The sequence below is a fragment of the Mustelus asterias genome, unplaced genomic scaffold, assembly GCF_964213995.1.
Source record: "Mustelus asterias unplaced genomic scaffold, sMusAst1.hap1.1 HAP1_SCAFFOLD_113, whole genome shotgun sequence".
Taxonomy (NCBI): Eukaryota; Metazoa; Chordata; class Chondrichthyes; order Carcharhiniformes; family Triakidae; genus Mustelus; species Mustelus asterias.
This window is the reverse complement of record NW_027590154.1, coordinates 749508-763344: the sequence shown is the minus strand read 5'-3', so window position 1 is coordinate 763344 and position 13837 is coordinate 749508. Positions and strand designations below refer to the sequence as shown.

Below are 13837 nucleotides of genomic sequence, written 5' to 3'. Positions count from 1 at the left end.
TCCAATTCCTTTATTGTCCAGGACAATATATTCACAATATCTTTAAAACAGAAATTAAACATTCCCATTTGATTTCAGGTATTAACATATTCTGTTAGTTTGTTCTTTATTGTCAATGTCAGGCTGGGGTTGTTCCTCTTGGAGGAAAGGAGGTTGAGGGGAGATTTGATAGAGGTGGACAAGATTCTGACAGGTTTAGATAAGGTGGACAAAGAAAAGCTGTTCCCATTAGCTGACGGGACAAGGACGAGGGGGGACACAGATTTATGGTTTTGGGTCAGAGATGCAGGGGGGGATGTGAGGAAGAATATTTTGATGCAGCGAATGGTAATGACCTGGAACTCGCTGCCTACGAGGGTGGAGGAAGTGGAGACAATAAACAATTATAAAGGAATTTGGATGGGCATTTGGGGGGGTTTCAAACAGAAATAGTGACTATCTCTTCCTCACACCCTGTCACTCTGTGATCCCTGTGAAATCTGAAACCAGGTATTCGCAACAAGACTCAAAGAGCATCAGCCCACTGGAGGCAAAGTCGTGAGACCGGCCAGTCCAGCAGAAAGAAACCCTCCGACCCTCCCCATTGACTAACTGTGAGAATGAACAAAATGCAGTCCTGGATGTAATTGAGAGCAGAAACAATAACAGCAGAATCCAACCCCTGGAATCACTCGTGAACTCGCTGGTGTCTCAACAGGTGGGAGGACCGAGTGAATCCCTCCCCACACTGAGAACACGTGAACGGTCTCTCCCCAGTGTGAACTCGCTGGTGCCTCCGGAGGTTGGATGAACAAGTGAATCCCTTCCCACACTGACAGCAGCTGAATGGCCTCTCCCCAGTGTGAACTCGCTGGTGTGTCCACAGGCTGGATGACTGAGTGAATCCTTCCCCACACTGAGAGCAGGTGAATGGCCTCTCCCCAGAGTGAACTCGCTGGTGTGTCTGCAGGTTGGACGAATGACTGAATCCCTTCCCACACACAGAGCAGGTGAATGGCCTCTCCCCAGTGTGAACTCGCTGGTGTGTCCGCAGGCTGGATGACTGAGTGAATGCCTCCCCACACTGAGAACACGTGAACGGTCTCTCCCCCGTGTGAACTCGCTGGTGCCTCCGGAGGTTGGATGAACAAGTGAATCCCTTCCCACACTGACAGCAGCTGAATGGCCTCTCCCCAGTGTGAACTCGCTGGTGTGTCCGCAGGCTGGATGACTGAGTGAATCCTTCCCCACACTGAGAGCAGGTGAATGGTCTCTCCCCAGTGTGAACTCGCTGGTGCCTCCGGAGGTTGGATGACCAAGTGAATCCCTTCCCACACTGAGAGCAGCTGAATGGCCTCTCCCCAGTGTGAACTCGCTGGTGTGTCTGCAGGTTGGATGAAAGACTGAATCCCTTCCCACACACAGAGCAGGTGAATGGCCTCTCCCCAGTGTGAACTCGCTGGTGTGTCCGCAGGCTGGATGACTGAGTGAATCCCTCCCCACACTGAGAACACGTGAACGGTCTCTCCCCCATGTGAACTCGCTGGTGCCTCCGGAGGTTGGATGAACAAGTGAATCCCTTCCCACACTGAGAGCAACTGAATGGCCTCTCCCCAGTGTGAACTCGCTGGTGTGTCCACAGGCTGGATGACTGAGTGAACCCTTCCCCACACTGAGAGCAGGTGAATGGCCTCTCCCCAGTGTGAACTCGCTGGTGCCTCCGGAGGTTGGATGAACAAGTGAATCCCTTCCCACACTGACAGCAGCTGAATGGCCTCTCCCCAGTGTGAACTCGCTGGTGTGTCCGCAGGCTGGATGACTGAGTGAATCCTTCCCCACACTGAGAGCAGATGAATGGTCTCTCCCCAGTGTGGCTGCGCCGATGAGCTTCCAGCTCTGATGGGGCTCTGTATCTCTTCCCACAGTCCCCACATTTCCATGGTTTCTCCATGGTGCAGGTGTCCTTGCCTCTTTCTTGGGTGGACAATCAGTTGAAGCCTCGTCCTCACACAGAACACGGGTACAGTCTCTCCCTGCTGTGAATGATGTGATATTTATTCAGGCTGTGTAACTGGTTAAAGCTCTTTAGTCCGTGCACTGGAACACACTCACTCGAGTGTGGCAGTGTGTTGGTGCTTTTCCAGTCACACTGATGTTTGAAATCTTTTCAAATCGACAAACTGGACAACAATTTCTCCTTCTGGATTCAAAGTCCGATGATATTGAGGTCCCAAGGAATATGACTCTGTCAGATCTGACGTGACGTTTGAGATTTCGGCCTCTGATTCCTCTTTCAATATCCTGTAAAACAAGTTTAGAAAAGTCATCAGTGTCAGTACAGGATAGAAATTCAGAACAGACAATTCTAGTTTCTATGGAACATCCTTTCCTATTTCAGTCCCAAAAAGCTGTAAATCTCCATCCCACACACTCTCCCTCCATTCTCTCTCTGCTGTATCTAATATTCACCCTCCCAATTCTCCTGAAGGTGCTGATTGAGGCTGATTGACAGATCCAGGCTCACTGCTTCCTGTCCTGGACACAGGGACCATAACAAATAGGAGCTGCAGTCGGCCATTTGGCCCATCGAGTCTTTTAAACTATTCAATGAGATAATTTGTTCATCTACCTCAGCATCATTCTCTCCACACTAAACCCATATCCCTTGATATCTTCAATATCCAGAAACCAATCAATCAAACTCTTGAAAATAGTTGATGACTGAGGCTTCACTGTCCTCAGGGGTTGAGAATTCCAAAGCTTTACCACATCCTTGAGTGAAGAAATCCCCCAACGCATTAGCTTTTGCTCCATCTTCTTGTCTGTTCCCCATAACCTTTGACACCCTTGTCAGTCAAAGATCTGTCTAACTGGAATATATTCAATGATCCTCAGCCTCCACTGGTCCGTGGGGAAGAGGAATCCAAAAGACTAACAACCCTCTGAGGGAAGAGATGTCTGGAAATATATAACGTAGCTACAGTTCCATATTACAAGATATTCAGATCCCAAGGAATATGACTCTGTCTAGACGTGACAGTTGAAATTTTTGCCTGTGATTCCTCGTTCAATATCTTGTGAAATGAGTTTGCAAAAGTCATCACAGTCAGTATAGGATAGAAATTGATTTAGGTTGATTGGCCAGGTTAAAAAAAAATTGCCCCTTAGAGTCCTGGGATGCGTAGGTTAGGGGGATTAGCAGGTAAATATGGGGGTAGGGCCTGGGTGGGATTGTGGTCGGTGCAGACTCGATGGGCCGAATGGCCTCCTTCTGCACTGTAGGGTTTCTATGATTTCTATGAATTCTAGTTTCTATGGAACATTCTTTCCTATTTCATTCCCAAAAAGTTGTAAATCTCCATCCATATCTATGGATTCTATTTAAAAATGAAAGTGGATGGGCTCTTAAAGGAAATAAACTTTCAGGAGAATGGGGATATAGAGTGGGAATGGGACTGGAATGTTATGCAGAGAGTCAGCATGGGCTTGAGTTACCAAATGGATTCCTTCTGTGCTGTAATGACTTTATGACTGGAAATGTATAACATCGCTACAGCCTTATATTACAATGCAAGAAATAATAATAAATATATTTTATACAGAAACATAAATAATATATCTAATCTGGGTACCATAGAATAACACTAGACATATCTCTGTCCTATATTAATTTACTGTCCCCTTAAATGTCAGCCATCTCCTGCCCTTTAATTGTGAACATGAGGAAAGAGACCATCCTTTTAGGCAGAAAGAAGATTAATGTTTCAGGGTGGGCAGAATGAATGACAGGGAATAAAAATGTATCAGATTTTGTTGGTCAATATAAGCTCGAAGTGGAAAGGAAATGATCTCCAGTGGAAGAGAAACAATTCCTGAACATTGTAAGACTAAGCTGGTAAATCAGCAGTGAACAGAGTTGTGAAGTGGTAAAAACCTCATCAAGACATAGCTTGCGGAAATAATAGTTAAAATACACCCATTATTAGATGCAGAGGAAGGTAGACAATGGGAGAGAGCTGATCAGGGAGGGCAGAGGTGAAACAGAGAAATGGATGGCCGTTTAAAAATTCATAAAAAGCATGGTTAGCAAGTTTGCAGACGATATTGAATTTGGAGGTATCGCTGATAGTGAAGAAGGTTATCAAAAATTACAGGGAGATCTTGATCAGTTGATCAGTTAGGGAAGTGGGCCGATGATTGGCAAATGGATTTCAGTACCGATAATACAGAGTACAGAGGCACAACCTCAGGCTAAAGGTCCTTTAAAACAGAGATAAGGAGGAATTTCCTCAGCCAGAGAGTGGTGAATTTGTGGAACTCTTTGCCGCAGAAGGCTGTGGAGGCCAAGTCATTGACTGTCTTTAAGACAGAGATAGATAGGTTCTTGATTAATAAGGGGATCAGGGGTGATGGGAAAAAGGCAGGAGAATGGGGGGAGAAAAATATCAGCCATGATTGAATGGTGGAGCAGACTCGATGGGCCAAGTGGCCTAATTTTGCTCCTATGTCTTATGGTCTTAAGTGTGAGTGTTGCATTTTGGAAAGTCAAACCAGGGGAGGACTTGTACAGTGAATGGTAAGGCCCTGGGGAGTGTTGAGGAACAGAGGAACCCAGGAGTACAAGTACACAGTTTGTTGGAAGTGGCGGCACAGGTAGACAGAGTGGTGAAGAAGGCATTTAGCACACTGGCCTTCATCAGTCAGGGCACTGAGTATAGGAGTTGGGACATTATGTTATAGTTGTATAAGTTGTTGGTGAGGCTGTACTTGGAGTATTGTGTACAGTTTTTGTAACCCTGTTATAGGAAAGACATTGATAAACTGGAAAGAGTGAAAAGAAGATTTATGAGGATGTTGCCGGGACTAATGGGCCTGAGTGATAGCGAGAGGTTGGACAGGTGAGGGCTTTATTCCTTCGAACACAGGAGAATATGGGGTGACTATATTGAGGTGTATTAAATCATGGGGGGCATAGATAGGATGAACCCACATTGTCTTTTTGCCAGGGTAGGGCAATTGAAAATTAGAGGGCATAGGTTTACGGTGAGAGGGGAAAGATTAAAAGGGACCTGAAGGGCAACATCTTCATGCAGAGGGTGGTGTGTACATGGAATGAACTGCCAGAGAAAGTGGTTGAGACAGGTTTAAACATTTAGAAAGCATAAGTACATGAATTGGAAAGGATTAGAGGGATATGAGCCAAACATGGGCAATTGGGACTAGCTGGGAGGGCACCATGGTTGGCAGGGATCAGTTGGGCCCAAGGGCCTGTTTCCGTGCTGTATTGTTCTATGACTCTATGTGTTGGCTGCGTCAGCATCTATTGCCCATAACTCATTGCCCTTGAACTGAGTGGCTTGCATTGCTGGGGGATGTGGTAATTTCCTTCTTTAAAGGACATTATTAAATTGGATGGATTTTTACAACAATTGTCATCAATGGACTTCTAATTCTAGATTTTTACTGAATTCAAATTTCAACATCTGCCATTGTGGGATTCGAACCCAGGGTTCACAGTGTATTGCCCTGGATCCCTGTATTACTAATCCAATGACACTGTCACTGCACCATTGCCTCCCCATCCATGGTAAAGGAGTCACAATAGCCTGAGATCCATGGAATCAGAGCATGCTCTAAATTTAAATTAATGCTCACTCACACTCACCCCAAAACAATTTCACTGTTTTCAACATTTTAAATCTGCTGGAGTCTACGTCTGCAAAGATCTCAGAGAGATTGGTGTCCGGGGAAAATGTTGCAATCTTCAAATCTTGTCCCTGTAAATGAGGAAAGTTAGGTGTAATTCAAGGTTAGAAATTCAGGACAGACAAACATTTCTTTTGGTCTGAGTTTGCTGTGTGTAAATCTTTCCCTTCTAACCCCCTGTAAAAGGAGTTTCCAAAATCCATCAGCATTTGTCCGGAACAGAAATTCAAAACATTCTCTCCTGTTACCTGCACAGAATTACTTTAGTGGGACAAAATTGCAGTGGAAGCAGTTCAGAGAAGATCCAGTTGGTTGATTCCTGAAATGAGGAGTTTTATCTTTCAGGTTGAGCAGCTGGGGCCTGTACTCTTTGGAGTTTAGAAGACTGAGAAGTAATCTTATTGAAACATCTAGGAATTTCAGTGTGGCATAATGGTTAGCACTGCTGCCTCACAGCACCAGGATCCCAAGTTCAATTCCAGCGTTGGGTCACTGTCTGTGTGGAGTTTGTACATTTTCCCCTTGTCTGTGAGTTTCCTCAGGGTGCTCCAGTTTCCTCCCACAGTCCAAAGATGTATGGATTAGGTGGATCAACCATGCTAAATTGACCCAAGTGTCAGGGGGATTAGCAGGGTAAATGCAGGGGGTTGTGGGGATGGGGCTGGGTGGAATTGTGGTTGGTACAAACTTGATGGGCCGAATGGCCTCCTTCTGCACTGTTGGGATTCTATGATTCATATGATATAAGGTGCTTGACAAGGTAGATGCTGAGGATGTTTCCTTTGGTGTGGGAATCAAGTAAAAATAAAAGATTTAAGATTAAGATGAAGAGAGATCTTTTCTCTCAATGGGCTGTTGATCTTTGGAACTCTGTCTTCACCAGTGAGGATTGGAGGCAGGTCATTGAATATATTCAAAGCTGAGGTTCTGATCCACAAGAAAGTCATGGGTATTGACGGGGTGGGGGTAGCAAAGTCATAGATTCGTAGAGATTTGCAGCATGGAAAACGGCCCTTCGGCCCAACTTGTCCAAGCTGCCCTTTTTTTTTTAAACCCTTAAGCTCATCCCAATTGCCCACATTTGGCCCATATCCCTCTATACCCATGTAACTATCTAAATGCTATTTAAAAGACTAAATTGTACCCGCCTCTACTACTACCTCTGGCAGCTTGTTCCAAGTACTCACCACCCTATCTAACTGCAATGGGATCTTGATCAATTGGGCCAGTGGGCTGACGAATGGCAGATGGAGTTTAATTTAGACAAATGCGAGGTGATGCATTTTGGTAGATTGAACCAGGGCAGGACTTATTCAGTTAATGGCAGGGTGTTGGGGAGAGTTACAGAACAAAGAGATGTAGGGGAACATGTTCATAGCTCCTTGAAAGTGGAGCCACAGGTGGACAGAGTGGTGAAGAAAGCATTCGACATACTTGGTTTCATCGGTCAGAACATTGAATACAGGAGTTGGAATGTCTTGTTGAAGTTGTACAAGACATTGGGAAAACCACACTTGGAATACTGTGTGCAATTCTGGTCACCCTATTATAGAAAGGATATTATTAAACTAAAAAGAGTGCAGCAAAGATTTACTAGGATGCTACTGGGACTTGATGGATTGAGTTATAAGGAGAGGCTGGATAGACTGGGACTTTTTTCTCTTGAGCGTAGGAAGCTGAGCAGTGATCTTAGAGAGGTCTATAAAATAATGAGGGGCATAGATCAGCTGGATAGTCAATATCTTTTCCCAAAGGTAGGGGAGTCTAAAACTAGAGGGCATAGGTTTAAATTGAGAAGGGAGAGATACAAAGTGTCCAGAGGGGCAATCTTTTCACACAGAGGGTGTGAGTGTCTGGAACAAGCTGCCAGGGGTAGTAGTAGAGGCGGGTTCAATTTTGTCTTTTAAAAAGCATTTAGTTACATGGGTACAATGAGTATTGAGGGATATGGGCCAAATGCGGGGAATTGGGATTTTAAAAAAAGTGCGGCATGGACAAGTTGGGCCGAAGGGCCTGTTTCCATGCTGTAAACCTCTCTGACTCTATGACCCTCTGTGTGAACAAATTGCTCCTCTGGACACTTTTGTATCTTTCCCCTCTCACCTTAAACCTATGCCCTCTAGTTTTAGACTGCCCCACCTTTGGGAAAATATATTTACTATCTAGCTGATCTGTGCCCCTCATTATTTTATAGACCTCTCTAAGATCACCCCTCAGCCTCCTATGCTCCAGAGAAAAAAGTCCCAGTCTATCCAGCCTCTCCAAAGTAGACATGATCTTATTGAATGATGCAGCAAGCTCGATGGGCCGAATGACTGGCTCCTGTTCCGAATTCTTATGTTCTTATTCTGATGGTCTTGGATAGTTGCGCATGCGCCCTGCAACATATTGTCCCTCTGAAGATAGAGGTTCTGAACCAGCCCCTGAAACCACGCCCATTGTGACCCGCCACCGACAGCAGCGCATGCGCTCTCCTTCCCCGCTGAAACAAGATGGCGACCGAAAACCGGGGCCTGTTCTCGGGGAAAAAAACCCGGGAGCTGCGAACCCGGAACCCTCATGGTCTTATTCGGGCCTTGCGACCTGGAGCGGGTATTTGTGAAGCCTCCACTCCCTCCCCACCCCGACTCCATTCCTCCCTCCGCCACACTGACTCTCACCCGCTGAAAAAACGTCCCCCGCACTCGCAGGGCTCCGAGCAAAGTGGCACTACGCATGCTCTAGGTACAGCACTGCGCCTGCGCAATAGGCTGCTGTGGAATGAATAGGACACTTTGACACCCGCAGGGGCACCTGGGAATTAACGGCGCCATTGTCAATCAAAGACATAATAGAAAACTATCTTGTGCAATTGAGATTAATTAATTTTTTAAAATACATTCCTCTGAATTTGTGATGAATTGGCCTGTGTACTGAGCATATATTAAGGTTCCACTTAAAATTAAAAGAAAAGATGCTGGTAAAACGCAGCAGGATTGAGAGAGAACCCACAGAGGCAAGTTATGAAAAGAGTTCAGACTGAAGCAACAATAAAAAAAACCCACACGGGGGGCCAGGAACTGAGTTCTGCATCCAACAGACAGCCTGATTTATGCCAGCTCCTAACTGTGTTTCTAAACTCGAACTTATAAAACACCAACACAGAAACAAAACTCTGTAGAGACTGTTTCTGGGACAAAGAAAATAAGTACTGGAGATATTCATCAGGCCAGGCAGCCTGTGAGAGTCACAAACAGAATTGAGGGCTCAGGTTGCTGACCTGTCCTCAGTCTGCAATTAAATATTTATAGTCAGTCACTGACTAATGGCGGTCACAATTCCCACAATGCTCTGCACCTCAGAAACCCCTCCATTCAAAAGTTGTTCGCCGGAATTCACTAATCATAGAATCCTTACAGTGCAGAAAGAGGCCATTCGGTTAATCGAGTCTGTACTGCAACGGCAACAATATATTCTGCACCCTACTCTTTTCCTTTCCCCCTATGTACTCGATCAATTTACTTTTTTTCTGTACAGCACGCAAGAAATAATACTTTTCACCGTATCCCAGAACATGCGACAATAATAAATCAAATTAGACACTACATATCTTGGACACCAAGGGACAAATTTACCTAACCTGCACATCTTTGGGCTATGAGAAAAAAACCGGAGCACCCAGAGGAAATGCACACAGACAGAGGGAGATTGTGCAAACTCCACACATGAGGTGGAGATGCCAGCGCTGAACTGGGGTAAGCACAGTAAGTCGTCTCAAAATACAAGGTTAAAGACCAACAGGTTTATTTGGAACCACAAGCTTTCAGAGCGCTGATGAAGGAGCAGTGCTCTGCAAGCTCGTGATTCCAAATAACCAAGAGAAAATGCTGCAAAATCTCAGTAGGTTTGGCAACATCTGTAAGGAGAGAAAAGAACTGACATTTCGAGTCCAGATGACTCTTTGTCAAAGCTTTGATAAAGGGTGATGTGGACTCGAAGCATCAGTTCTTTTCTCTCCTTACAGATCCTGCCATATCTGCTGAGATTTTCCAGCAATTTCTCTTTTGGTTTCAAATTCCAGCATCCACAATAATTTACTTTGATTCCAAATAAACTTATTGGACTTTAACTTGGTGTTATGAGACTTCTTCCTGAGCAAACTCCACAGACAGTCACCCACCGCTCGAATCGAACTCTGACTCAGTGAGGCAGCAGTGCTAACCGCTGTGCCACAGTGATGGTAGTTTGCCGCAAATTTCGGGTGATAACAATGGGCTGGATGTTGCTCAGAATGTGGAGCACTGCAGCAAAGTACAGAGAGACAGAGACAGAGCAGCAGACTGGACTAAGAAATGGAGTCTGCAGACTGGAACTGGCAGCATGAGGAGAGGTTATTTAGTCTAACACTCACAGCAATCTACAACCCACCCCCATTACCGAGACAGTGAGACAGAGATTACAAACACTCACCAACACAGCTCCAGTGAAACGTCCCAGGAAAAGGAGGGAATCTGTGGCAGTTTCTGTCCTGATATAGCCCCAGGACTGTCACTCAAACCCCCAACCCGGCCCAGTTCACAGCTCAGCCTCTCAGCTTGCAGCTTCCTGCACCTTGAGCCAACCCTGTCCAGGTGTGGGAGGGATGTGGAACCACAGAGTGGGGGGAGGGGTGACCTCCTGCTGTGCCCCAAATAGTTTCTCCTTCCCCTCCCCCTTGGCTCTCTAAGGTCTGAATGTGGATGTGTTGATGGACATTGCAGAGCCTCACTGAGCTTATCCTGGGTCACCCCCTCCCCCTGGGTTCAGTGTGTTCAGTTCGCTGCTTCTTTCCCTGCTGAACCTTCAGTTAATCAAAAACAGAAAGTGCTGGAAAACCTCAGCAGGTCTGATCGCACCTGTGATCATCCAGACTGGAAGCATTAACTCCATTCTCTCTCCACAGATGCTCTCAGACCTGCTGAGATTTTCCAGCATTTTCTGTTTCTGTTTCAGATTCCAGCGTCCGCAGTATTTTGCTTTTATCTTCATTTAAACAAGCATTCTTTGATGGCCTTTACCCTCCGTGCTCCTTTCCAGAGCTTCCCACCTTCTGCTATTGTCCCTGACTCCCACATTAACTGTCATTCCTTCCCTTTATCCCGCTCACATCCCGCTCGAAACTCAGGCTCAGAGTTTTACCGCCATCTCCCCCTCCCCCAGCCTCCACATCCCAACACCCGGAATCTCTAACCCAGCGGTTCCAGTTTGTCTGGTTTGAGTTCAGATTTGCCGCAGCACCGACAGGATTTCACTTCAAACCAGCCGGAACTGACTGCTCACAAATCCCCAAATGTTTCTCCAGCAGCCCGGGCTTGTTAACGTTGTTTAAAGTCAGCGCCCAAATGCAGTTACTCTCCTCAGTTTAAAAAACTTCTCCGTTTAATCTAAGGTATTATTCGCACCAGACATAAACACAAAATTGTGAACGTTACCCACCGCCCCCCCCCCCCCCCGCCCCCAACTCCCCCCGGCCCCCCCCCCTCCTCCCCCGCCCCCCCAACCAGACCCGAGCTGGGGTGTCCTGAGTAAGAGACATCTGTTCCGGGTGTGACAATTCTTACACATTCTCTGGTTGACATCAAACGGAAAACGCTGGAAATTGCCCCCATTACCGAGACAGTGAGACAGAGATTACAAACACTCACCAACACAGCTCCACTGAAATGTCCCAGGGAAAAGGGGGAATCTGTGGCAGTTCCTGTCCTGATATCGCCCCAGGATTGTCACTCAAACCCCCAACCCGGCCCAGTTCACAGCAAATTGCTGCTTTTGTCAAAAGGGTCACTTGGACTCGAAACGTCAGCTCTTTTTGTCTCCTTACAGATGCTGCCAGACCTGCTGAGATTTTCCAGCGTTTTCTCTTTTGGCTGGAAATACTCAACAAGTCAGGCAGCCTCTGTGGAGAGAGGAACAGACTGAATGTGACCTGTCATCGGAACTGGGAAATATATTATTATTTCTCACAACTGAAAGAGACACTTTACAGCCTTCAGAACAAAACTGAGCTCAACAATTTTACACCACAATCTCTGCCCCCGTTGTGATCTGTGTTTCGTTGCTGCTTTTTTCACCTCATTTCCCTCTTGTTTTCTTTACTTTACATTCAGACTATCGCTCACCGGCTATTCACACCTCATCCAGAACATCTTTTGTGTCTTTACTTGTCCCATTACAACACGCTTTGGTCTTGGGCCATGAAACATTTGTCAGTTTGCAGATCTTTCATTTTGTCTCCTCTCTCTCTCAATTCTTCAGAGGTCAGTCTTTGACAAAGGGTCATCTGGACTCGAAACGTCAGCACTTTTCTCTCCTGACGGATGCTGCCAGACCTGCTGGGATTTTCCAGCATTTTCTCTTTTGGTTTCAGATTCCAGCATTCACAGTAATTTGCTTTTATCCTGATTTTCTTTGTGTGGCTCTGGAGAGCGCATTGGACTTGAGACATTAGGGACAGAGAGAACTAGATTTTTCTCTCTCTCTCAGAGGGTCTTTGGTCTGTGGAATTCTCTTCCCCAGAGAGCAGTGGGGACAGAGTCATTGAATATTTTTAAGGCTGAATAAATGGATTCCTGATTGACAAGAGAGTCAGAGGATTTGGGGGGAGACAGAAACGTGGAGTTCTGGCCACAATCAGATCAGTCGAGATCTTGTCAAATGCTGCAGCAGAGGGGCCCAATGGTCCACTGCTGCTCCTCATTCATATGGATGTTTGGCTGTATGTTTCACTCTGTTTCTGCCTCCATAGAAGCTGCTGGGCCTGTTGACTATTTGTGGCATTGACAGTTTTATTTCAGATTTTAAGACTCTGTAACATGTCACTGTGTAATCCAACAATTAATCCAGTTCTCCTGGATTACTGCTCTGTAACATATCACTGTGTAATCCAACTATAAATCCAGTTCTCCTGGATTTCTGCTCTGTAACATATCACTGTGTAATCCAACAATTAATCCAGTTCTCCTGGATTACTGCTCTGTAACATATCACTGTGTAATCCAACAATTAATCCAGTTCTCCTGGATTTCTGCTCTGTAACATATCACTGTGTAATCCAACAAGTAATCCAGTTCCCCTGGATTACTGCACTGTGGCATAGTGCTTAGCACCGCTGCCTCACAGCACCAAGGACCCGGGTTCGATTCAAGTTTCAGGTCACTGTCTGTGTTGAGTTTGCACATTCTCCCCGTGTCTGCGTGGGTTCCCTCTGGATGCTCCAGTTTCCTCCCACAGATCAAAGATGGGCGGGTTATGTGAATTGGCCATGCTAAATTGCCCCTTAGTGTCAGGGGGACTAGCTAGGGTAAATGCATGGCGTTAAGGGGATAGGGCCTGGATAGGATTGTGGTCATGCAGACTCGATGGGCCGAATGGCCACCTTCTCCACTGTTGGATTCTATGATTCTAGTTAGAAATCTCACAACACCAGGTTAAAATCCAACAGGTTTATTTGGTATCACGAGTTTTTGGAGCGCTGCTCCTTCATCAGGTGAGTCAATCGTCTATGATTCTAGATACAGACAAACTCACAGATGCATAAATACATTCACAGACATGCATATATGATTTCAAGAAGTAATTAGATATAGATCATGTGACTAAAGGGATCAAGGGATATGGGAGGAAGGGGGGAATCAGGATATTGAATTCGATGGTCAGCCATGATCAAAATGAATGGTGGGGCAGGCTCGAAGGGCCGAATGGCCTACTCCTGCTTCTAGTTTCTATCTTTCTGCACTCACGCGCACACGCACACACACACACTGAGACCACCTGCTGGGCACCAAAATAATAACAGAAGCAAATCTGAAACTCAGTGTGTGGGTTTTATTGTGAAATGAGATAATTTATAAATATATCCCCATAGCTCCGGGTGGGAGTGGAATTGATGATTTCTTGACTGTCTGTCTGCACTGCTGCCTCACAGCGCCAGGGACCCGGGTTCAATTCCCAGCTTGGGTCATTGTCTGTGTGGAGTCTGCACATTCTCCCCGTGTCTGTGTGGGTTTCCTCCGGGTGCTCTGGTTTCCTCCCACAGTCTGAAAGATGTGCTGGTTAGGTGCATTGACCTGAACAGGTGCCGGACTGTGGCGACGAGGGGAATTTCACAGTAACTTCATTGCAGTGTTAATGTAAG

At 46.0% G+C, this 13837-nt stretch overlaps 2 protein-coding genes across 2 annotated transcripts in view; both read right to left on the bottom strand.

The window, feature by feature from the left end:
- The window catches only part of LOC144484515 (uncharacterized), a 225139-nt gene that overhangs the window by 136686 nt on the left and 74616 nt on the right, over positions 1 to 13837 (bottom strand). The window lies entirely within an intron of this gene.
- LOC144484502 (uncharacterized) overlaps positions 668 to 13837 on the bottom strand; it is a 29839-nt gene continuing 16669 nt past the window's right edge. Inside the window, exon 5 of the mRNA XM_078203022.1 lies at positions 668 to 1884. Coding sequence (XP_078059148.1) covers positions 668 to 1884 — 1217 coding nt within the window. The remainder of the gene's footprint in view (positions 1885 to 13837) is intronic.